This window comes from Melospiza georgiana, chromosome 5, assembly GCF_028018845.1.
Source record: "Melospiza georgiana isolate bMelGeo1 chromosome 5, bMelGeo1.pri, whole genome shotgun sequence".
In the NCBI taxonomy this organism is placed as follows: domain Eukaryota; kingdom Metazoa; phylum Chordata; class Aves; order Passeriformes; family Passerellidae; genus Melospiza; species Melospiza georgiana.
The window spans coordinates 56,878,465-56,904,424 of NC_080434.1; the positions used below are offsets into that span (position 1 = coordinate 56,878,465).

The following is a 25,960-nucleotide window of genomic DNA, read 5'->3' on the forward strand; positions in this document are numbered from 1 at the left end:
GTGACTTGGGAAGACAAACATGATCACTCCAAATGTCCCTTCCTTCCTCTTTTCCCCCCTTTTATGGACTGAGCATGGTGTCACATGGTCTGGGATATCCCTTTGGTCCCTTTGGCTCACCTGTCCTGGCTGGGGTTCCTCTCAACTTCCCATGCACCCCCCACATCCTGGCCAGCCTGGCCATATACCTAAAGCAGAAAAGGCCCTGGCTCTTTGTAAGTGTTGTTCAGCAATAACAAAAACATTTTTATGTTATCCAACCCTGTGTTCAGCACAAATCCAAAATATGGCCCCATAATAGCCACTGTGAAGAAAATTACCCCAGCCAAAATCAGCACATTAACCCAGATTTAACCAGCAAATGTGTATTTAATAATTAATGGCTTCTTTTTGTGTAAAATAGTGGAACTTTATTTTGTGGATGAGAATTCCTCTTTTGTATTAATTCTTTTTTTATTCATATTTCACATTCCTTTTCAGTTGTTCCAAATCTTCCCCTGAACACTTGCTCTCCTCCTGATCTCTAACACTGTGGATTAGAAAAAAAAAAAAAAGAACTCCAGATGGTTCACTTCATAGAATGAGGGCACCTTTATTTGTAAGGCATTTACATGAGTTAAAAATCCAGCAAAGAAAATAAACTGTCTTAATCAGTGGTCCTTAAAAATGATGTCTGCAGTTTCTGACAGCCATGATTGTGGTGTAACATTGGATAAGTATCTGCCAGAGCTCCCGCAGCCTGTCAGAGCCAACGTGGCTACCCAAGCCTGAAGAGCCACATCCAAACCTCTGTCTCACCCTGGTGTGTATCCCATGCCTCCTGGTCTCTGTTGTAATTGCTGCAGTAGCAGGTGGTTTTCTGCAGCTCTGCAGAAGTGGGGTTTGGTATCTGCTCTTCAGTGAGGAGTTACAGAGCACACCAGAGGTCTGTGCCCTGTGTGCCCCCATGGACCAAAGCAGGGATCTTTTTGTGATCTTGGGATGATGAGTATCCTTCAAACTGCAGAATTCCAGTCTGAATTCTGGGGCTTTCTCTGTCTATGACCAGGCTTGGAAGAAGTGCTGGAGATAAAGAAGAGATTATTTTACAGAATTGCTGGTGAAAATACTGCTCTTAGTCACATTTGATATGGTTATGGTTATACTTGCAGTGTATCAGAACTGATGGGCAACTAAAGTTTTTTTCTTTGAAGAAGGTTCTTCTTCCTTTTTACCAACCATGAAAAACCTTAACCTCAAGAATAAAAATTTCCGTGGACTTTGATAATGCCAAGATTTAATCAAATGTGTTGTTCAGCTCTTCCCTGAATCAGTATCAGATGCATATCTTGCTTGTTATTTAAGTTGTGATAGCACGGAGTCACTAGGCACAGCTGGCTCCATAAACACAGAGGGAGGTGCTTTCTGCCCAGAGGAATGTGGTGTTAAGTATGAGACAAGAAAGAGACAGTGTGAGGATATATTAAAAGGGGGGAACATGAGGTCATGATGACTGGTCAGCACAAGGAGCAGCTGTAATAGGAACCTGGCTGCCAAGTGTCTTTATTTTATGGTAATTCATTTGTTGCAATGCCCTGAGGAATATGGTTTGTTTTAGCTGAGCTCCGGAGTGGAATGTGGATCAAGCTGATCATCCAGTCTCTGAAAACATTCTTCACATTGAAAATATTCTTACGTTGCTCTTTGTCATTATTTTCTGCAAGTAATGATGCAATAATAATAATAATAACAATAACCTCTGTAATAACTGAGCAGCTGTACTCATACTCAGATGTGTGACAGTGTCCTTGAATACCCTGGCACTCCAGTGATTTCTTCAAAAAACTTAAGCCAGAGAGCTTTGCTGGTTACCAGTGAGCTATGAAAACATTTCAGCAAAATATCTAGAAATGCACGTGAGGGGTCCTCAGAAATCTACAACATAAATGTGCAGAAAGAGAAAATTCATGGCAGTCATCTTCTTTGAGAAACTTAGAGGGCTTCACATGGGTGACAGAGTCCATTTTAGTGTAAGAGGATTTGACATGAATGTTTTTATGTTTATTTAAGAGGTATGTACAGTAAAATTTGTCACTGTGATGTGTAGCTTGAATGTAATGCAGTAAATCTATAAACCTTGTCATGGGGACCTGACATGCCTTAAGTGCTCTTTCTGTCCACAAATGGCCCTTTAGTGAGGGAAAGGGCTGGTGATGCAGGGGTCAGGACAAGTAAAGTGCTCTCCAAAGTGGCTTTTCTGCAAGGATGTTATTATCTTGTCTACTACCACATTCCAGGCAGACTCAGTCTCTCTCCCTCCCTCTCTCTGATGGAATTCTAATCCATAACTGGTTCATAATCTATCCTCAGAGATTTTTTATGACTCTCTCAGTTATTCCTAGCTAAACTGTGTTTGAATTGAGTTCAGCTGGTCTCAGCAACAGATGTCAGGTATCATCAAATAATGAGGGGTCATGTAGGAGAAAGCCAAAAATGTTCACTCTTTCTGTAACCTTGACCAAATTAATCTTTTACCTGCTGCATATTTTTCAAAATAGTTTTGTATTTTTATTGTTAGTGAAATACTGGGAGTGTGGAATGGGTGCACATATACATAATATATGAATATTGTGGAATTGAGTAAAATTATATTGGGAATGTGTATTTTTCCAGTTTGCTTTTAATTCATTTTCAGCCATTATTAAATTTAAAAATAAGAGAATTGCAAGTAGTGTCATTAATCAATATGTGTCCTGAACTGCAGAGCAAGTAATTTTTATTAGAGGGCAAGCCCCTGTGTTTATAATAAATCAAGTTCATTATCTTTTGAGCTTCCTGATTAAAGTAATTAGTCATTTATGCTGATACAAAGCCACCAGTGAATTCTTTGCTTTGTTTCACAAATATTAAATCTTAACTTGTTTTGTAAGGGTCGTTGGTTATAAACAGCTCCACATTGTGATGTAAATTTGTGGCTTTGTTAGTGGGGAAGTGGTTTCTGCCCACACAAATTAATACACCAAGCAACTCTCCTGCAGTTGGAAGAACCTGCCTTTAAGTCTGTAGCCTGCAGACTGATTTCAAATGCCCAGTGGGACACGGCAGGTGTGGGGGTAACTGGTGCTGAGGGTCTCAGGTCAATGGGGGCTGCAGGCTGTGCTGCCCAGCAAGGCTCGGTGGGCTTCCCCACTTGTGCTGACAGCTGCCCATTCCCACAAACCACTGGTTGCTGTCATTTGCAAAATATTTGGGAAGCTGAGAACTGAATGTGCTTTGATATCTGCAGAATGTGGCTGTTCGCTGAGGGGCTTCAGTTCAGAGTGCCAGTGTCACTCCAGCTGGGTATTAAAAAAGTCATTGCCAAGCAAAAATCAGTGCTTTTGAGAAAAGCATGCATGAGACTGTACTTCTTCCTGGTCTTCTTTAGCTGTTGGTAAGAATAGTCTCTTCTGAGGTAGGGTCAAATACAGCTCAATTTTCAGTATGAAAACAATTGTGGTACTCCAGAAAGTTTCTCTATTTCCAGGCATCAGTTCTGAGCAATATGTAGTTGGCATCATATTTGTAAAACTTGCCCTTACATGGGAATAAATCCATACCTTGAGAACAGAAGTTTAGAAGTCTCCTGCGTTGTTTTGTGGATTTTAATTAGGTGTGCTTATGCTCACAGGTAGAATGAAGCAGGATGAGCCTGATAATTTCAGTGTAAATCTAGCTTTTCTTCTGAATATCAAGTGTAACAGGACCTGTAAAAATGTAACATTGGAAAGCACCTAAGGACCTCGGCTGCAACTTTTACTTAAAGAAAACAAGTCTTTTTTCTGCTTTGGTTTCTTTGTACAATTCCAATTCAAGGGTAATTGTAAGCCTCCAAATTCTTTCTTTTCATATTAGATTACATCCTTTAGGGTTAAAATAAGGGAAACCTTTCCAGCAGTTACTTTGGTCACCTGCTGTGCAAACTAATAATGCCATGCTAATCTCAAAAGGACTGTCAGTCACAGTCACATTTGAATTTCAGCGTTTCAGGAAGGAGACAATCAAGGGAGGGAAATTAGCTGAACTAGTGCTATGTTGTACTGCTTGATTTTAAAATCTACAGTCAATCAAATATATCAAGAATGGAAGGTGTGTTTTTAGGTAGGTACAGATTTGTTTACAGGATAGTTTGGTGAATTTTAATGATGCAGTATCAATAAGGAGACAGCACTATAGGTTCTTTTTTCTTTTAGCATATACTCCAGTGAGAAATAAGTAATTTCATGTGGGGTGAGGATTTGAGAGGTTCAGCTTGTAAAAGAGGGTAATTGTGACTAAGTGCAGGTTAACACATGAGCTCTGGCATTTGTTTTACTGTTGTTAGTGATGAAATACTGCACCATGTTCACAAGGAAGCTTAAATGTGCTTTAGAGAAACAATTTTCATATGCTAGGACAAAGAAAATTGTTCTTTTCAGGGATTTATAATCACTCTGGCATTTTCCACACTAAAAGAAAAGATGGGTTATAAGAAGTTGTCTTGAAAGATGAACACTGTAATTTGAAAAGAAAATAGGTTCTAGTGACTGTTCACCACCTGGATATTAATGTAGGCAATTACCAGGTCTTGCCTTTCAAACATTATTATGTTAGAGCAAGAAAAAAGCCTATATTGTATTTTATATGACCTTTCTAATACTATATATACACATATAGATTTGTGTTATTTTTCTCTAATTCACCAAATGTTTCTTATGTGTGGCTCAAGGCATTTATTTATTGCAAGGCTTCAAGCTGTGGTAAGCAAGGTCATAGATTAAGAATTGATTTCCACAGTTGCTCTAGCATACAAACTAAATTTCTCTTGGTTAGTTATAAACACTACAGCTGGGTATAAATTCAGCTTTTCAACACTGTCTTGAAAATTAATGTTAAAACAAATGAGAGAATACTCTGTATGTATTGCATGTTTCATTTAGACCTTCAGCTAGAACTTAAGGAAAACAAATTGGTTTTGTGCTGCAAACTGCTAAGTAAAACTATGCCAATAATAAAGACAGTGGGTTTTTTATTTCACTTACTTTTTCTTGTTATGACTTTATTTTTAAATTCAGATTTCCTGTACAGTTTTTGTCAAATCATATTTTGACAATATCTTGATTAGTCCTTTTTTTCACTATATGCTTCTACAGCCATTGCTAATTGCAATAGGAATGTGGGTTTCAAAATTAAATTTAGCTTATCTTCTTTGGAAACAGACAGTCCTAGAAGAAATAGAAAAATCCTGCTGTTTTATTAGCATTGTCTCTAATGTGAAACATGTGATTTTTTAAACTGAAGACTGTATTTAGACTGAACTGAAAATTCACCTTTTCAAGGAGATGTGTTCTGGGGATGTTTTTATGGTTTTCTTTGTAGGTTGTTGTGTTGGATTTTGCTTTTAAGGTGTGCTTTGTGTTGGTAACAGTAGTAGAGCTTAACTGTATGCAGAAATCAACTTGTGTAAATGTCAAATTCGCTCTTTCATGAATCTTTGCAGCAATACACAGGTTCCTACTGACTATGCAGTAAATCTCAAGTTGGAGAAATTGTCTTCTTAGACACATCTGTAAAGAAAATATTTCTGATATAATGTCCTGCCCTCTGTTTTTGAATTAGTATGCCTAGAACACAAACAATAATATGCAGTTTGTTTCCAGATCACTGTCAACATCATCAGGTGGCTTTAAAAAACACTATCTTGGCCTCTGCTGTTTCTGCACGTGCCATAGCTACTGCTTCTGCTTCTAGCAGAGGAACCAAGATTATTTTTCTAAGATTACAGAGGATATTGTGTCAGCTTGATGGGAATTGTTTTGCAGTGCACTGCCCTCGCTTTACCTTGTGGGACTGGCCCCCAAGGGAGTGGTGTGGCCAAGGTTTTGTGGAGCTCTCCTGTGCTGAAACAATGGCTGAATTGCAAATGCTTTTGCACATTAGTGCTTGAACTAACTTTTTTCACAGTGATCACAATATGCTTGTAAAGAAAAGCAGTTGGAAAGTGAAGTAGTGTGTGATAGGAGCAGTAAAACACTTTGGTGAGTAAAATAGGTAAGGATTATATATATTATGAAATACAAAATTTATTAAGGAAAACGTGTGTGGAAATGAAGTACCTCAGAAATCAATCCTCTTGCCAATTCAGATGGATATTTTTGAGGAATGAGGCTGTGAAATTAATCAGATCTTTAATGATATTTATCCCCTCCCTGAACTGTATTTTGCAGGATTAGAATAGTCAGATCTCCTTTCATGGCTGATCCCAGCAAACTGCTTAGCACTTGACCATATTTTGCAAAATTTTGAGTGGCAGCTTATTTGAATGTATTGGAAAGAGAGGATTTTGTCAGTTTTTAAAATATACATGTCTATAACAAACTTCCTTTTGACTTTGTTGAGATTTCCATATGGAGATACCTCAAAAAATGCAGCTTTGTGGTGAAATACAGTGAATCAATTCAAATCAGACTTTCTCAGAATAATAAAGTCTCACTGAAAGCCTTGTTAGGCAGGAATTACGATTATCAAGTCTGGTAGTCAGGGAGGCTTGTTGTTAGTGTATTACTGCAGGACAACTCAAGCATGGTCATGCCTGACTGAATGCAAGATTTATGCCCATTTCTAAATTGTAGATCTCTCTTTTATTTTAAAGAACACTGAAATATGTATGAAGAATTTTGGTCTGATTCATTAACTTTGAATAAATTCCTACAACAAATGAGTGAAATGAAGAGAAAGGAAAAATAACTAGCTTAACAGGACTCCTTGTGTGAGGTTGGCTGCCTGCAGAGACACAGGACTTATAAAGAGAGGTCACTGATAATTCATTGTAGATCCATTTGGTGGTAAACTTTTACAAACATAACCTTTTCAGGAGCAGATACGACACTATCCTCTGAGAGATTTATGGGCAGGAGTTGACTGCGTGCACCTGATAAATGTCTGTCTAGCAGCAGCCTAGGAGTTTGGCTTATGTAGGAATCCCTTGTGAAAAATTCTGTTTGAAAAAGTGCACCCACCACATGTATTTGAGACTACTGGGGTCTTTGAATTAGCAGAGAAGTGTGCTGCTGTAGTGACTTAGGCACCAAAAGGTGGCCTCCTGTGTGGAGAGGCTGAGAAAATTGAGATTGTGCAGCTTGGAAGAAAGAAGGCTCTGGGGTGACCTCATTGTGTCCTTCCAATACTTGAAGGGGGCTGCAAGGGAGCTGGAGAGAGCGTTCTGGCAAGGCTGTATATTGACAGGACAAGGGGTAATGGCCTTAAAAGAGGGAAGATTTAGGTGGAATATTGCAAAGAAATTATTCTCTGTGGGGGTGGTGAGACACTGAAACAGTGCCCTTAGAAGTTGTGGTTGCCTCATCCCTTGGAAGCATTCAAATACAGGGATAGAGCCCTGAGCAACCTGGTCTAGTAGAAGGTTTCCCTAGCCATGGCAAGGAGGTGATTTTCAAGGTCCCTTCCGATCCATACCATTCAGAGATTCTGTGACTTGAATCTTCCTTTCGCATTTTAATTCTGGCATATTTGTTATCTCAGCACTTGATTTGAAATGTAGAAAACTGTGGTCTTTCTGACTTTAATTGGAGAATTAAACTTGTCAAGTTCCCTGAAGATTTAATGTGTGCAAGTATAAATATTCTTATCATACTCTGATTTTTGCAACACATTCATATGCTGTTATCAAAATGTACATACACTCCAGTGGTAGTATTATGTTACATTAGTGGGGATTAATGCTGCAAAATCCAATATCTGCAGCCGGAGGGTGAACCACATCATTTCAGAAAGATCAAGGGACTGCAGTCATTTACATTTCATTGGGCTTTCTTGGATGCATATACAATTTCTCTGCACCCCACTGTACAGCACTTGGAGCCAGGCTCTGGTCTGCAGAAGGTGACTAATGACAGTAATTATCTATTGCTCTTTCTTCTGCACATCTGCTTGGCAACATAACTCCTTGGCTTGGGTTAAAACAGTGCTGAAGCTTTTTTAACTACTCTGAGGGAAAAAAATATGTGTCATGCAAGGATTTATGCATTCCCCACTTCATGTTTCTGCCACCTGTGCCTTGCTCTGACATGGGTGGTTCTGTAAACCACACTGAGGTGGAAATTGTGCACAACTGGTCTTGCTGAGACTCTTCCTGAGCCTCCTTCTATGTCAAGTTCCCTCAACACCAGAAATGTCTTCCCTAAGACTTAAGTAAACATGCTAATTGGTTTTTTTCCCCTCTCATGACAAAATTTTCATCAAGGACCAGATGACATCACCAAGTGATGGTTGGCTCACATGTGGCTTTGTTCTGCTTTGATGGTGGGAAATGGGATATACTGTATGATCTTAGTAGAGAGAAGAATTTGAATGAGCAAGATGATCAAACAGTGAAACTACGTGACCAAAGGAGCCCTGTAATGTAGGTTTCAAATGCTATGTACTTAAAAAGTAGCAAACTTGTTGCTGCATTGTTCTAAAACAACTTTACTCATACCTCATTCTTCTGTGCTTCTCTGCTGTGGAGTTTTTCCCTTGTGGAAGGGCTGACTTAAAACATTTCAGGTTTTTCTCTCTGTTGTATTAGGGGTAAATGGCCAAGCATGAAGCAGTTCTTTACTAAGAATTCCACCTCTGTGGTTACCCCATTGCTGTGATTACATTTCAGCAGCTCTGCATTCCAGTACTGTTGCATCCTTTTGCTTTCAGATTTTAATTAAAAGTTTTCATAGCCAGAGAACAGAACAATAGGGGTTTGCTATTTACTAACAGTGCCTTCCCCCACCACCCAAAGGTTCAGCTATGAGTGGAAGGCTGTTAAAAGCAATATTGGTGCAAATATTGCTAGACAGCTAGCATGTAATAAACAATTAATTTGTTTCACAATGAAATGTATATAAAATAATAAGTTATTTAAAACCAGGTTTTCTTCTGTTTATCTTCTTTTAATATTGGTTTTCCATAAAAATAATAACAGTAATTTTTTCTTTTGAATTGAAATTAATTTTCAGTTACTGTGTTAGTAATCTTGCACTAAAATGCTTGTATTTTTCAGTGCTGATACTTAATTTTAGTAATCAGTCCTTATGCCTTGACTGCTTGGAATTGAGTCTTTTCTACATGTACAAATTTTAATAAAGGCATGCAGACTTCATTTAGTTAATCAGTATAAGGCAGAAAGGGATAAGACACTTGATGGATTTTTCATAAGGACACACATTTTTGTTTACAGACATGTGAACACATTAGGTTGTGCAACAGCTGTATCTAAGTAGATGTAGAAGTAGGCATTTATGCTTGGCATAGATTAATTTTTTCTCCACATATGCAGGCATATGCTGAGGTAAAAATGTATTGTTTAGTTTCTAGACAGTGCAAAATGTCCTGTGGTCAGTTAGTTAATACATGTTTCTGTATTACTGTGCAGGAGGACTGTAATTCATCATAAAACCCCAGATCTGAGCAGAATAAGATGACCTTTCCAAAAGCAAACTTGCAAGAAAAGTTCTTACATTTGAAGGGCTGTGGTTGACTTTTTAAAATGATGGTTAATTGCTCATCTGACCTATTTGTCTAGAAAAAGTAGTACTAAATCCTGTGACATTGGCAGAAGAACTTTGATCATGGGAATCCAATATTCATTGCTTGAGGGCATTTGCTCTTATAAACAGGAACTGTGATTGTTAATGTTCTTCTGAGTATCCTAAATCAGCATTTGGAGCTAAATATTTCAGGTGTAAATACACAGCCAGAACTTCATACTATTACTGTTGCATTCCATTCATTTGTTTGGTAAGTATTTTAATATTTTTAAAATAAGGAGCATGGATTTCTTTTTTACCAAATTTTTGCTACGGATACTTCATCACTGGAAATCTGCATGATGGTGGATCCTTTCTGAGTCTGTGCTCTTTGGCAAACTGCAGTAGCCCACCTTCTGAAGAACAAACAGGTGGATTTAGAAGAACACCTTGAATTCAAGGTGAAGAAGAGGAGCAGCAGCGTAGGATGGCTGTGCTACAGTTTTCCCTCCGTTGGAATTCTGCTCAGTGTTTCACAGTGCCATGCATGCTCTGTGACATGGCCTACACCTACACTGGCTCAAGCATCAGAAAATCAACAAAAACACAGAGATGCTGAGAGAGATGCTTGAAGAAGCTGAAGAAACAGAGTTCTTCTGGTGTGAGACTTCTAGGTATGCTCTTCTTTTTATCAACACAATGACATAGTGCTTGAACTATTGATTTTCTTTTACTTGATGTCTGAATACAGATTTGTTTATAGTATTTCTTGTTTTCTTGTGATAGGAAGCTGAAGGAGGCAATTCATGTTGAATGTAGGGCAGTTGATGTTAATAAAATTTTTTTTTCCCTTTTCTACGCTTTCAATAAGACACAGTTGCATGGGACAGTTTGAATGCTTTCCTAGTGATATGGAAAAGCAAGAGAAGGCCACAGACTTGCAAATAGAAATTAGTTGTTATTTGCTCATTCAGAACTGGTAAGGAAACAGCTAATACATTGCTCCATGACTGGCTCATAGAGTTACTAATGATACCTGAACAGTTTTATGTGTCACATCATTCATATACTTGATCATTGTTCTCTCATGTGTTTTCTGTTCTTAGCCTGAGTTCATTTGTGGCAGAGAACTCTTTTTGGATGCATTTTGGTTCCTGTTTTCCTTTGTTTTAAAAATAACCATACTGTAAATCTTACATTTAGACGAGCATTGGAGCTCATTCTTGCTTTGCTGTCTAGATCATGAACATCTGACACATGACAGTTCTTCACTTGCTGCAAAACTAATCTAGTAACTCCATGCTGTTCTGATTGCTTTTTGTCTGTTTTTGCCTCTCAAAGGCACTAATGTGAGGGTGTTTCCTGACTCCTTAGTACTTGTTTTAATTAATTGACAATTATTTCTTTTTTATTCAGAAAGAGAAGGTGCTGGTAAAAACTACTACAAAGGACAGTAATAGCAAAGGACAGTAATAGCAAAACAATCAGCTATTTGGGTTCAATTTAAGGGAAAGGAATTTTGCTCCCTTATTGTCCTTCTCTTAAATAAAGCATGAGATGGGTTTATTCTTTTGTCTATACCCATCTTTACACTTTCCTTCGTTATACTCATCTGTAAATCAAATCCATTGCTAAACTGAGATGCTCTCTCTGCCGTTACTTAAAATAACCCTAGGAGTTTAAGAAGATGTACCCACATGAACTGTGTGTTTTCAGTCTGTGTAGTTGTTTGCAAACTGCATGTAATTTAGTTTTACAGTACTCACAGTGTGCCAGAGAAGAGCTAATCATGTGGATATTTAGTATATTTCTCCTAGTCCTGTCAGGCCATGTGGATGAGCATGAATCTGTGCTGAGGCTTTCCACCTTAACAGAGTCCTGCAATTTGGGCTGATGTAACCTCTTTATCTTGGGTGGAGGGTTTGATCTGTGAATCACCATTGAATTTACAAGGGAAAAGGAGCTCAGATACCCCCTGAAGAGACAATATTGATATAAGGAGCTGAAATGTTGGATGTAGAACTAGCTGACACACAGTCTTGAAAAGTTGAATTTTAAGGGAGAAATTAAATGAAATTAAATTAATCTGTTGTATACCAGAGGTGGCTCAATAGCTTTGTTTTTGTTTTTATTTGAAAGATATCACTTGCTGGCTGCAGAGTGGGTGGATTCATCTTCCTTCTGGAGCCTGAGCAAATCACTCGAGGAAGATCTTGCTTTCTGCTGCATCCCAAAGACAATATGGAAGGGGAGAGCATCTGTGAAGTTGATTCTGGAGATGGACTGGGAGGTAGGGATGCCTGTCACTTATTTCTGTGTTCAACCCAGATGGCTGGTTACAGGAATCCCTTATGACAATGGACCTTAGAATTTACAAAAAAGCAAATGTGATAAAGCTGTCTACAGTTCATTGATTGTATTTTGTCACTTTACAAGCAGTGAATAAAAGTTTTTCAAAAGAGCTGTGTCTTAGAGGAAGTGGTACATATAGACAATCCATGTTGTGAGTGTTGTTATTTAGTGTGAGATGTCCCAGAAATAAAACCATAAATACCTACAATAAAAGTGAAACCTTTTTTCTCTTTGTTTCTCCTTTTTTGTGTCTCCTGCACTAACTGTATTGCATGCACTGTTTTGTTTGTGTTTTTTAACTGGACTACAGGAAACTGAATTACATGATACTGAATCTATCCTCTATACTAGTGACCCATGTGTACAAGTAGACTTTTCATTGATCTAAAATAGTCTTTGTTCTTATTTAGCTACAAGCTCTACAGGTGTCCTTTTGTAAATTAGCTCTCTTCATTGCCGTGGTTTATAATTTTCATAGTAGGGTGACAAACTTCTCTGAGAAATATTTCTGCAGGGGAAATATATTTGTATATTTTGCAGGGGATCTTTGACAAGGTGTTTGGATAGACTTGTCTGTTTTAAATTCCTGGTTTAACACAGCTTCTTCTGAGACTAACCAAGCAAACATCTTTAGTTTGCAGAAAACCTTGAACTGCCTAGGTCAACTCGCTGTTGAACTCAGAAATCTAAATATTACAGGAAAGAATGAGGCTCTACATTAAAAGGTTGTAATAACACAAGACTCAGCATGCTGCACATCTGTTTATTTGTTTAGATGTTTTTCTGTAACTGCATTATAATCATGGAGATTATTTTTTGTATGAGTGTACTCTGCTTGTGCTAAGATGCCTCTTTTTTATGTTTAATAGTTCTGTAATTTTTTCCTGGGCCCTTGATGTATCAGCAGTACTGTTTAGTAGGAGGAGCAGTTTCCAGAGTGTTACCACTGAGTTTCCTTCACACAAATGAGTTGCTTCCAGACACCCCTCAGTTAGGCTGACATGCAGATATGTATTCCTAAACAGTTTTCCTTTTTTATTTAATAAAGAAATTGATGGTTCAAGTTAGTTTTAATATTTCTGATAATACTATTAAATAATTATTTTGTTATAATAATAATTTTGTCAGAATAAATTGTAACAAGAGCAGTGGAAGTATTTAGGCTCAAATGATGCCTTTCTGCTAGGCAAATGAAGGGTAACAGAATCTTGGCATTGTCTTCAACATTCTGAGCCATTTGTGTTGCCCTCTCCCTCTTCCAAGTTTTGGAAGAAGCCGAGGCCATTGTTCTGCTGGTTACTCTTGAGCACTAGTTTAGGCCTTATCATTGTGTACTTCAGTCACTGGACCTCTGCTGCATCTTTGTCATGGCTTTCATGCCAATTTGAGAATGGAGGAATTGTTTCAGAGCTGAGGTCACTGACAGTTTTGTATTCTGGTCCTCCTCTCTCTTCCCAGACTCAACTTCCCTCTTTCCTTCCTACTTGCCTGCCACTTTCTGCCCTTCTGAGCAGAGCGGGGAGAATGGGGAATGAGTTACTCTCGTCTGTCACATGTCATCTCTGCTGCTCCTTCTGCTTTTGCTCTTCCCATGCTCCACCCACTATGAGGTCCCATTTAAGGAATACAGTCCCTCATGAGCTTGTCCAACACAGGCCCTTCTCCACTGCTTCAGTATGAATCCTTTCAATGGGGTACAGTCCATCAGGAGTGTGCTGCTCCTCCAGGCTACAGTTCTGGCCTGAAAATCTGCTTCTGTGTGGGCTCCCTGCATGGGCCATGTGTCCTGTCAGGAGCCTGCTCCAGCCTAGCTCTCCATGGGCTGCAGTTTCATTTAGGGCACTCCTCATGCTCTGGTTTGGTGTTCTCCATGTGCTTGCAGGGTGGATATTTGCTCCACTGTGGACTTCATCAGCTGCAGGAGGACAAGCTGCATTGTCACAATCTTCTCTGTTGGCTGCAATAGAATTTCTGCTCTGGTGCCTGCAGAATCTTTGCCCCTTCTTTCTTCAGTGACTTTGGCATCTGCAGGGCTAGTTCTCTCATTTCTCTCTCGCAGCTGCCAAACAGGTTTTTACCCTTTCCTAAATATGTTATCACAGAGGTGCACTGGTGTCACTTGTGGGTGCAGCCTGGGACAGCGGTGGGTCTGTCCAACACAGGGCAGCTTCTGGTCTCTTCCCACAGAGTCCCCCCCTGCCAAAACCTTGCCCTGAACACATACTCTTGCAGTAATTCCAGAGCAACATACTTCTTCAAATATATTCCTTATGGATTTGATGCAGTTCTTAGAGGGTATTGACATTAAGTGACTACTTTGATACATTCCTAAAAGTGATCACTAAATTAAGCATTGTAAAATTATCTGTATTTAGAGGTGTTTCTTTAGAAATCTTTAATCCTTTTAGTTATGGAGTGATGTGACCATTAATTAAAACTGAAAATCAAGCTCTGTTATTGCTCTACTTCCATTACTTGATTTTTCAACATTTAATCCTATTTGTTTTGCCAAAGATTCTGCCACATATTGATGTATATGTGGAATCAATACCATGGCACATGTTTTAATTTGTTTGAATTGTATTTTAATAAGAACCTGAAGTTTTGCTGCAGCAAAAAAGATATTACAGGGAGGAGACTGGGGAGGGGTAATTTCTGTGTTTCTATTGTGTTGTTGATATTATGCCAGATCTGATTTTGGCCTGGTGTTTTCACTTGTAGCTCTTGTTCAAGTAAAAAATCCTTCCTGCATGTTAGCAAGGCTGCAAGCCAGTTGCTATGGTATTCAGCATTCCTTTTTCATTTTTAACCAATCGGCTGGCTTTTGTAATGACTCAGCCCAGAAAAAGAAATTGGTCACATAGGCTGGAGCTGTATCAAAAGAGCAGGTATTTTTGGCTTGAAGAATCTGAAGAGGTTGGGAGAATGGCAGAATTTGAGTTTCAAGAAAATATCACAGTCTATGTTTATGGTATATATTGTCATGTGTAACTAAATGCTTGCAATGGGAATAAAAGGCATTTGTTCTTTTCCAGGAGGATGGTAAAAATTGAATGACTGAACTAATTTCTCTATATTGTTTTATCATAATTTTTATAATTTCTCTTTGCTGTTTTATCACCCAAAGGTGTCAGTAATTCATTGCTAAAAATCTATTAGTTTTTAAAATTCTGTGTCCATGTTTGGCTGCTTTTCATTGTGTTACTAAGTGGTAGCGTGTTTCTGACAGGGTATTGTTTGCTCATAGAGAATTACCAGACTGCTGCTTGTCTGCTCAGTTTTAGTGTTGCTGTTTGGCTAATCAGAAAATTCTGAACAACTGCTAGGTAATCTATAAGAATCTTAAAGTTCTAATGATGCTGACGTGTAGCTGGCAATGCTACAAAAATAAAAGAAAGACAAGCTAGAGAGGGAGATATTGTGATAGTTGAACTATTGAAAAAAGGAAGGTAGACTTTTGCTGGTCTTCTGAAGGTTTTAAGCTTCTTGGTTTGAAGGTGAGGTACTTCTCCTACCCACCCAGGCTGCTATTGTATCAGTAGGACAAATAAAAGACAGAGCTTGTTTTATACAAAGCAACTTACTGCTGAACTCATACCTATATCCAAAATGAAACTTTCAGATTTCAGTTTAGAAATCACATTTGTAAAAGATGGTACTGCATACTAAAAGTCCATCAAGGACTTCTGTGTGATGAGTATGTGGAAACATGTATTTAAATGTGGAAATAACTAGACACAGAAGGGGTTTCTTCTAGGAATGGTTTTTTTCCCTGTGTGCTCTGTACAACAGAGGGGCACAGTCCCTGTGGATAGCAGGATATTCTGAAGAAGCCTTTGCCTTTTCCTCCCAGAAGTGTCATGAGAGCTTTTGTTTGCTCTCCCAGAGCCTTACACGCTACCCCTTCATTTCTGTATGCAGGTAATAATGTCCCACTGTGGAGTAAAATGCTGGCAATGAATAATATCTCTCCTCTTGCTGTGAACAAAACCACCTCCTAGTTATCGGGGGTTTGACTAAGAAAAATAACTAAGGGATGAAATTGAGTCTTGGAGGGGCTTTAAACGATGCTGGTAGAGACTGTGAGTTTGTAGACATCTGTAATAGCTCCGTTTCAGTATTTGAATTCCTCACTGTCACTGGACACCCAGCTAAACCTCATTGTCCAGCCACCAGAATAGTAAAGCAGAGTGGTAAAGCCATCATGATGTTCAGGAAACACAAGTTTCCAAGCATGTGGTACATGACTTGGCAAGAGATCAAGATGAAGATTTGCATCAGCTCAACAAACAACGAAAAATCCAGCTCCCAAGATAGTACCAAAAACCCCAAAGCAAAACCAAAACAAACTGAAAACCAGCAGAGCTTAAACCAGTCATGTTACAGCAAACTAAAAGGAAAAGTGAAACTCTTCTTTGCTTATAATATGGAGTAAGTGTTAATCTATTGCACTGGGATTCTTCTGTCCTAATAAGTAGAACGTGGATTGATCCTCACTGATTGTGTAGCTAAGCAGGCTTAAGTATTTTTGGGTCTGTTAGTAATTTATATTTATATGTTATTCTTTGTTATATGTTATTACATATAACATAATAACATCATTAAGAACAAAGAACAAAATAAATATAAATAAATATATATTTATATATTTGTATATACATTTATATGTTATTTGTATATGCTATTCTTGTGTCAAATCTATGCTTTAAAAAATATTCATGGGACAGTCTTCTAATGTTTTTGAGTGAAGCAAAAACCCTAGAAAAGTCTGGGTGGATCAGCAAATATATTTTGAGTGTATGGGTTTGGATGGTCAAATTTAACACATGTGGTGTTTCACATTTGTTTCTTGCCATTGGATGCATGAGTACAAAAAACCCTACACCCAAGAGATAGTTTTTAAGCATGCCCACTTTTTACAAATGTGTGTTTAGTGACTGAGTTCACTGATATTTTATCTTCTGATATTTACAGTTGAGATTTTTATTGTTATATGACCTTTTAATTGTTTATTAGTGGTTTTTAGCTTACTTTAGAGAACTGTATTCTAAGTTGCAAGATACATACAAATGACCAGCAGTCATTATGGCATTATAGTATTAGAGTACGGCAGATACTGTTGCATTCTAATAAACATGGGACATATGATATTGATTTTTTGGCTATAAATAAATTTGTAGATGCAAGAGGGAGAGCAAGAATGAGAATTTATTTTTCTTGCACATAGCCTTTTGGTGGCATGCATTTAAAATGCATGGAGGGCACTTATGGAAAGTAAGGCTAGTTTGTAACCATTCTGGATATCAACACACCATGGAAGACATCCTGAAGGTAATTATAAAACCAACATTTCATAAGCACCCTGCCAGTATTTAACTGACAATTATTGTCTCTGGTCTGGGTTTCCACTCGGTATCATATATAGTGACTTCATTAATGGACAATGGTTTGAGGATGTAATTGTGGAAAACCTCAACAAATGTCTTCCAGAGAAATAACAGAAATATAACTTATCAGAGTTTTTATATAATTGTTTGCAGTAAATCAATACTTAGATTAGTGCTTCCAGTGGTGGCATAGATGATCTAGAAATAACTTAATTTGGTTTTGATTCAAGAAAAATCAATTATATAATTAAAAAAGGGTTGAGCATCGAAAATTCTTAAGCCAGAAAGCAGACAAGAGTACTCAAGCTCTTGAAAGCAATTTCTGCAGTGTCCCTTGCATTTTAATTTCTTTTTCAAGAACATTTATGCAAGATACTAATTTTGCTTGGGTTTTGGGTCATCCCTAAAGTGCATGTATATCCCTATATGACTTCACTTGGAAATTGTCTTGGCTAATAATTCCTCATGTCTACTTGCCAGCCAGCTTTCAAGGCAAGTCATAAAGAGTGAGATTACATTTAGTAGAGCTCTGCCTTTTTAAGGGAAGTGTGATGTGAGAGATGGGAAGTGTCCTTAAATTTGGTTATATAAAGAATCCTCTGTGCTCTGGTTGGTTGGTCAAAGCCAAGGCTTGTTCCATGTTGCTTTCTAACAATTCCCACATCAGCCACAGGCCGATAATTCTGCACTGCTCAAACTGGATCTGCAAGTGCTGGTGTAAGTATTGCACCTCCACTGATTTTGGAAATTATGTATTAGAGATGTAGTGTCTGCATACCCAGAGAACTTGCCTCATTTCCACCAAAGGAATACTGTGGGCTTGACTCACATTCAGTACTGCTTTTTAAAAGTGCAAATATAGTTGAAAGAAAACTCTCTCATGAGAGCTTGGTGCATACAAATACACACCTGAGTAACTAACTTGAATGGATTGTTGCTGTCTGAACTAGATTCACATAATGACAAATGCCTTAATAAAAAGAAATGCTTTGATACAGCACTTCATCTTTCTGAATTTCAAAGCACTGCAAATTTGAGTATACACATGTGTAAATAACCATAGAAATCTACCTGGAATGTATAATAAAGATTCTTTTTTTCCTAGTCAGTGCTTGCATGTATTTCCTTTCTGATGTAACTCCTAGAAAAGAAAGGCTTTTGGAAAATGAAAGATGTGAATTAAAATGGAGAAGATATTTCTTCATGGGTCCATAAGGTTTTTTCTTTGATGTTATACAAACCTGGAATGAGGCTGCTACTTCAGACTGTTTCCTTTTGAATACCAATATTGCTATAAAATCCAGTTCCCTAATTTCCTCTCCTCATATCCAGATAATGGAAATACATTTATTTCTATGAAATAGAGAATTTTATTTATATGCTTATGTGATTTTATTTTTCCTTTTTTCTTTCTCGATAGGAAGATCCTGCCTTTAAAAGGGAAAGTGCACCTCTTCTCTAGATCCTGTAGAATGATTTTATGGGCTCCATTTTAAATTTTATTGACTGAGGCAGCTAATGCTTCTTGAAACTGCTTCAACAGTTATTCTGTTGAACTGTTGGTGGAGGGTAAATTGATTAATCTGAGTTTAATCCTTTCAACAGCTATACAATGGGTTTCACATTGAAGAATTTTCAAGGTACTTAATTATTTCAGTGACTTAGATCAGGGCTGGTAATTCTAAAGTTAGTTTCTACTTCTTTGGGATTATGAGTATGAGAGAGGAAACTCTCTTGCCTCTCAGCTAATTGCACTGATGTAGGTGAATGTAGGAGCTAGAAAGATCTGGGCTGTGGTTTGTAAGTCTGGGAATGTCCACTGAGGAAGGATTTTTCTATTACTGAAAGTGATTGGGAGAACAAGGTGCTTGCTTGCTTACAGGGTCAGCAGTTTTGTTCCTGCTTGAAAAATTGTCCTTAGATGAGGAAAGTTTTCACCATTTTTGTCTTGAATTTCTTTGTTTTTTAGGGAAAGCTATAAGGAAGCTTGTGCGCAAGGCGACTCTGGTGGCATCTAGAATCCTCAGATTTCCTTGACTGAATCCATCTGGGTTTAGCCCTAAATATAGTAGACAAGCTGCACTGCTTGCACTGATAAATTATATCTTCCAAATGATAGACCAAGGTACAGTCATGTATACTAACCGTTTTTGATGTCATTTGACTCTTGATTCTGTTGCTTTTTGGGTAGCTGTGACACTACAATCTGTCCCCACTCTTGTGGACTATCTTTTCACCAGTGCTCTTAAAAAAAATATTAAAAGAGACTTCTGGCCTGGTTCTGGCATTTGATGTTGACAGCTTTTTATGAGTCTGCAGCTTGGTGGGAAACTCAGCCTCTCCTGAGGTTCACAAACTTGCCTTCAGTGGCAAAATAATGGGATTGTTGCCAACTCAACTTTATTTGGTTTTACTACCCACGGAAATGTGCAAACGTAAATCAAAGCTTCCTTTTTGACACATAGTGTAATTTTAGTCTGTATACTCAACAGTTGTACAATGAAAACAGACTATGTTCTAACCAAGCATAGATTTTGAGTATAAAATAACACCTCTATTATCCAAAGGAAAAAATAGATCAGTAAGTACTATTCTAAATGATAGTTAATAATTAGGTTTCTAGATCTGCTCTGGTATCTCAGCTAGCTGTTGGAATGAAAAAGAAATCTTAGTGCCAACTGGCTGCTTTATGAGGTCAGAACTTCTCTTTGCTTTTTTGTTTTAGGTGGGAAAATATTCTGTCTCCTGAGTGGGTCTTTCCTGCACTACAGTGACATAACTTTCATAATACAGAATGTTTAAAGATGTTTTTGGAGTGGTACTATTAGTTCACATTTTAAGACTTTGGTGTCCAATAGAGTATATCCCTCTATTCGGATTTTCCATCACATCTAAAAATTAAGACTGATTAAAGGGGAGGCTTAAATGTTTTAAATGAGAATGACATTGGTTGAATTTTAATCCAGTTGCACAGACTATTACAATTTTGATTTTTGTCTAGTTTAGGTATTGTTGGTAGAGTTCAAAGCTGTCTTTTCTTTTGCCCAAAGACAGGATATGTTTTCTGTGTGTACCTTCCTGGTTCTTTTGTGCTCCTTGTTGGGCTGCAGCTGTTTGCTGCCTCCACCTTTAAATGCCGGGCTTTATCCTTATTTTGGTGTTGTGCTCAGAGAACAAATCCTTCCAGGGGTTTCTTCCTAGTGCACTAAGGACTAGAGAGAGAATCTGGGCTCTCCAGTGAACGCCTGATCAGACTGGCTGGTGCCTTTGGCCCCTGTGAATGTCCCTGTCTTGTCCCATAGCAGCACAGCCTGAACCATCAGCTGGGCACAGTAAAAGGTCATGCTCAATTTGCGAGTTGCATACAGCTTGGAATTTGCTGTATAATGTCCCTAGTCTGTTGTCTGGCAAAATAACATTAGATTTAAAGGATGGGTGTCTCTGGTGTTCAGCCTTGCAAAATTGGTCTGTAGATCATTGTTGTTTTGACTGTAATTGTTTTGAAAGACGTGTACTTGCTGGGAGGTTAATGAAAGGTTTCAATAGTTGTGCTGTTTAATTCGTACCATACAGGAATTAATTGGAGAATATGCCTATCTTTTCAACTAACAGCAACAGGTCACACTTTGGCACACAGATAATTGATAAATTTTATGTGTGTATCATTAGTGGACAGGAAGATGACTAATTTTTTTTTTTTTTTTGCTGGGTTGTGATGCAGTCTTTGTTGACATACAGATGGCTGTAGTGGTCTGTGTCAAATGCTTCCTTACCTTGTCCACTGCCAGGTTTTTGTGATAAGTCTTTATGTCTGTTTTATATCTATCTATCCAACATCTGGGCAAAACATTTGAATCATAGAATCACAGAATGGTTTGGGTTGGAAGGGACCCTAAAGATCATCTAGTTCCAACCCTCTTGTCATGGGCAGGGACACCTTCCATTAAAAGGTGAATGAGGTAAATTAGTTTTAGTTCTAGGAAATTCGGATGGTATTTTACAGTGGGTTTATGAATATTGTGCTTCTATCTTTATTTGCAATCCTTAGGAAATTTCTGACTGTCAATAAAATATTTTCAGAACAGAAAAGGCCATGAGAAAAGTTCCTTTTTAAGAGAAAAAGTGGGTACCACATTGGAAATATGTGGGAGCTGGCAAGAAAATGAAAGCTAACTATGTGCTTTGTCATGAGGCTCTGGAGTTTGAATGCCTGGTCTGGACGTGCTAGATATGGACAGGCTGTTCTCCAGCCCCTGATAAATGAGAGAAGAGAGGATGGCTGAGGTTCTCCTTTACCCCATATTGCACCAAGACTCAAGCATGAAGAATTTCTGTTAGCATAGATAGTACTACAACAGTAGTGAAATGCTGAAGGTGGTTTTAAAATCCAGCTAATAAGTGAAAATTTTAATAGTCACTAATTGCAGGATTTAGAAATACCTGAGACCCAGCAACATTGCTACTTTTAAATGAAAAACATGTTTAATGAAGTTAAGCAGTGAAAAGTTGGAAATTTGCTCATGTTTTTTGTCATCTGCTTTTGCATTTGGCTGTATAATCACAGACTGATTTTATGTTAGCTTTGTAGTCACTAAATGAATTAATTATAGAAAGATGTGTTGAAAAGTATCAATGGCAGTTTTTTTCTGTGATTGTTTTTCTGAGCTTGATCCACAAGGTTTCCCTTTATTTGAAAGGTCTTCAATATAACGGAGCTTTTAAAATGAAGCTCAAGATGCTCCAGCTGCATATTAGCTGGAGTTAAAATGTGATTATACACACATCATGTTATTGGCTCCAGTTCTTCAGTGTTGATAAACATCATGGGAATCAAGTAGGAGAGGATGCAGATTTCAGGTGTTCATTGGAAGAAATTTCTAGGTTGATTTGGGAGAGGATTGGCTGTTCTGATGTAATAAGCACACACTGAGACACATCTTCGAGTGTAAAGGAGAGAAATTTTGTGTTGCTGTTATTCTGCTTTGCTCTATAAAAGCAGTGAATATAGCACAGTGTTTTGTGGTGTTTGCTTTGGTACTGGTTCATTTTCTCTGCCTGCATGCATGTCTGGAAGCAGAACAAGCATGGATAGCAGCTCAGGGGCTGGTTCTTTAGCAGCAGCTCATGGATGGGAGATACTGGCATGGTACTAGCATGGAACCATCCCTGAGCACTTCTCCCTGTGCTGCTCTTCAGGCTGCTGAGCTCTCCTGACAGGGTGCAGGAGTACAGGAGTTCATCTCCTGATGTACTGGCACAGCAGCACCCTGCATTGCTGCATCCCCAGGAGACAGTGTGATCAGTGACCACACTCCTTTGCAGGGCTGTAAATAAATAAATTATAAATTATGGGTTATAAATACACTTCAGAGGACACCACTGCACCTTTGCAGGGCTGTGGTTATAAATCCAGTTCAGGAGGAGATCACTGCTTAGCCCTCTCTTGCTCTTTCAAAAAGACATTTTCACTTTCCTGTGTTACAGAGAAGGTGCTGACTCAGTGTTGTAATGTACATTTAAAGATTCCAAGAACCCAGTGTGCTGTCACGTGTCTTTCATCTGCAGTGCTGTGGGTTTTGCCATTCAAATGTACTGATTTGATAACTAATGAATTTACATTTCTGGCAATTTACAAGCTTTGCACTTCTCCTTTGTTTTAAAAGTGAAATACTTGGAATTTCCTGGGGAAAGTAGATATTTCTGACCTTTGAAGAAAACACAGAAAACCTTATAACCAGTATACTATTATTTATATTAAATTATATTGCTATACTTGATTTTAGTGTTTTTTTTTTTTTTTTTCTGTTAGGGTTGTATTTATTCACCTATTGATGTAATGAAGTCATTGGAAAGTTTACATTGGAACAGCAATTAATAAAAATTAGTTTACATATTAGCATATAAAAAGTTATCTGCCACTTACTTGATGGGAGAAGTAACAATTGAAGAATTAATGTGATGACTAGATAGTACTTGTGCTTTTCAAAGTTTTAAATACTGTATCAGAAAAATTTTAAAAGTGACAGTTGGTTTCTATAGCTGATGTACCCTCAATATATTTAGAATTCTGAGCAACAAAGCTGATATCTGCCTTCACAAGTTGTGTAGGGTCTTTGCACATTTTATGTTGCAGGTAGTCTGGACATGCTCTGGCTCAGACTAAAATATGAAAAAATGAGCAGATTATGTATTTTGCAGTTATTTTTAATCCCACTTTGAATTTTTTTGGTCAGATATTTGTCAGTATAATTTACCTTGTTTGCTTTAATAATCATAGTTAATATATTGTTGCTCGATTGCAATGAGGATATATTTATTTTCTGAATATTACAGAGATTCAGACTAAAGCATATGATCAATAAACAGGTAATAAATAAAGTGAAATTAACAAACAACAGAAGTGAAAACAGAACAGAAAAAAACCCCAAACCAAAAGCTCTCTCTCAATCTAAAATTGAAAAAACCCTCAGGTCAGCTTCTCTCCATTTCCTAAACAAAATCAATGCACACAGATGAAGTAGTGTATCCTTTCTATAAAAGGTCTGATTCTGGAAATGGGTGTTCAGGGGTCACTGAGCTCTACTTTCTAATGCTATCAGAATATTCTGCTGAAAGGAAGAAAAACTCCAAACCCTAAAAGGATTGTTGAAGGAGATCTGCATTCTTTCTGTTAAATTTATTTAGAGATTTAGGATATGTTTATTCAAGTTTTACCCACTGACCTTCATGACTGATAAATTTGCAAACAAGCATTTTGTGTACAAGGTAACTGCTTTTGTCTCTGTTAAGCCTGCTGAACAGAAAGGGCTATGTTTAAATCATTAGGATGTCTATGCATATATTCTTCAGTGTTTGCCAACATTTTCACTGATCCTACAACATCAGTAAAAGGCTGTATAAGCTCACAATATCCTGTAACAGTCTATGTTTACTGTGTGTTACAAACAATTTTCATGCTGCTTCTGCTGTGGTAAAATTGGGATGTTGTCATCCTACTCAGAAAAAACTGGGTGCCCTAGGGGCACTGAATTACAGATTGGTGTTCATTCACATTGCTCTGTATATCAATTAATTTTAATTTAAGCATAAAACCTGCTAACAAAAACTTGCCTTTTAATTAAGAAGTAACAGAAGGACCAGGTTAAATAGTGGGTCAGTGCTAAGTCTGAGCCATTGGATACTCTGTGGTATTTGTGGGGGTTTTTATGGACTTTTTCAATTCCTTTTTGTTTCCAAGGGTTCTTGCTCTTCTCTTCGAGTTTCCAGAGTCCCATGGCAATAGTAGCTCCTGTGGAGCACCAGCTGGGGCTCCTCACAGCCTCCCCTGCTGGCTTTTTTCTGATACCTTCTTGGCACCAGAGCTGGCTGAAGCCACACTGTTCTTGGGACACTCTCCTTGAGTCAAGCTGTTCTAACACCTGGTGTCAGTATGTGGAAGAAAAGCAAAAGAAAACAGAAATTGTGGGTGTGGAGAAACAAGAAGGCAGTCATTACATTGAGCACTGTGTCAGCTTGCTGCTTTGTTGCTGCTGCACTTGCAGCAGAACAGAAGCTCAATATGCTTATTGATGTCTTTCAAGGACTACAAATCCCTATCTTCCGTGTCTGTTGTTTAATTCTTAATCATTTGTAATAAAATATTCAGCAATCTGGTCCATGGAACAATACTTAGCTGTTCTGTTTTCTCTGCAGCAGAAAACTCACCCAATCCCAAACCTCATCATATGCAGATATTACAGTTACATAGCTCACTGAATTCTTCAGCAGATTTTTCTATTTTTTTCCTGCTGATATGACCAGTATTATATTGGATTTTAATCCAGCTTGTGGAAAACCATTTGATAAACAAATGTGTTATCTAGGAAAATGAGCCTCATTTTATCAAAACTTTTATCAGCACTTTTATCAAACCTAATAGGTATGGACCTCCCAATAGAATAGCTATAGGCAGGGAAAGAAAAGACTGCTGTGGAGATGTAGTTGATTAAAATGTTTTGGTAAAGAATCCTTAATTATTTTAAAGAAAGCCACAGGGTCCTTTCTCCTGCGCTGATAAGAAACTGAGAAGTTTTCATATTGCATTCAAATGTGTGATGTGAAATGAATTAGTTATTAGCTATATCTCCTTGGGGCATGTGCACTATAAATAGCTTTTCCAAGCCTGTGGCTTTATTCTGCTCTGCTCTGTATTCTGAAATTCAAGACCAGAGAGACCAGAGTAAAATGCCTCCATTCAGCTGCAGTCTGAAGCAGTGCACATAATACAGTTTTGGATTTTGCAGATCAAGGTTTATTTATTTTTGTGGTACACAAGAAACAGAGGACTCCCTTCATTCACTAACCCTTCATTTTTCAGAATCCCAGGCAAAACAAAACACTTGTTGTTTCTATTTCATCTGATTGTTGCCAATCACAACAAGGGAGAATCTACGTTTACTTTTTGGGTAAGATCTATAATAGCATTGGTTAGGGTGCAAAATGGCTTTTTACTTAGGTCTGTGAAAAGCCCTTCCTGGGAAGCCAGATATTGGCTTTAAGCTTTGCTATAGTAGCAAGTACAAATGAACTGGGGCCATAAATTAGTTCACAGCTTTGGACTTTGAAAAACAGTGTGATTATAAACCCAGAAGCCTGTGCTCTTCTTTGTGCTACATGAATTCTGGCACATTGTTCATCCTGAGGTTTCTTTTGTAAGAAGTAAGGCCA

General features: G+C 37.9%; 1 protein-coding gene across 7 annotated transcripts in view; it reads left to right on the forward strand.

The window, feature by feature from the left end:
- The window catches only part of PPP2R2C (protein phosphatase 2 regulatory subunit Bgamma), a 131,836-nt gene that overhangs the window by 27,531 nt on the left and 78,345 nt on the right, over positions 1–25,960 (forward strand). For 2 of the 7 annotated variants that reach the window (XM_058023982.1, XM_058023985.1), the window contains one exon: positions 11,655–11,805. The exons of 4 other annotated variants lie outside the window; for them this stretch is intronic. In XM_058023982.1, the coding sequence (XP_057879965.1) occupies positions 11,655–11,805 (151 nt within the window). Of the gene's footprint in view, positions 1–11,654; positions 11,806–19,223; positions 19,380–25,960 lie in introns of all 7 variants that reach the window. One more of the 7 variants, XM_058023987.1, reaches the window with a different exon arrangement.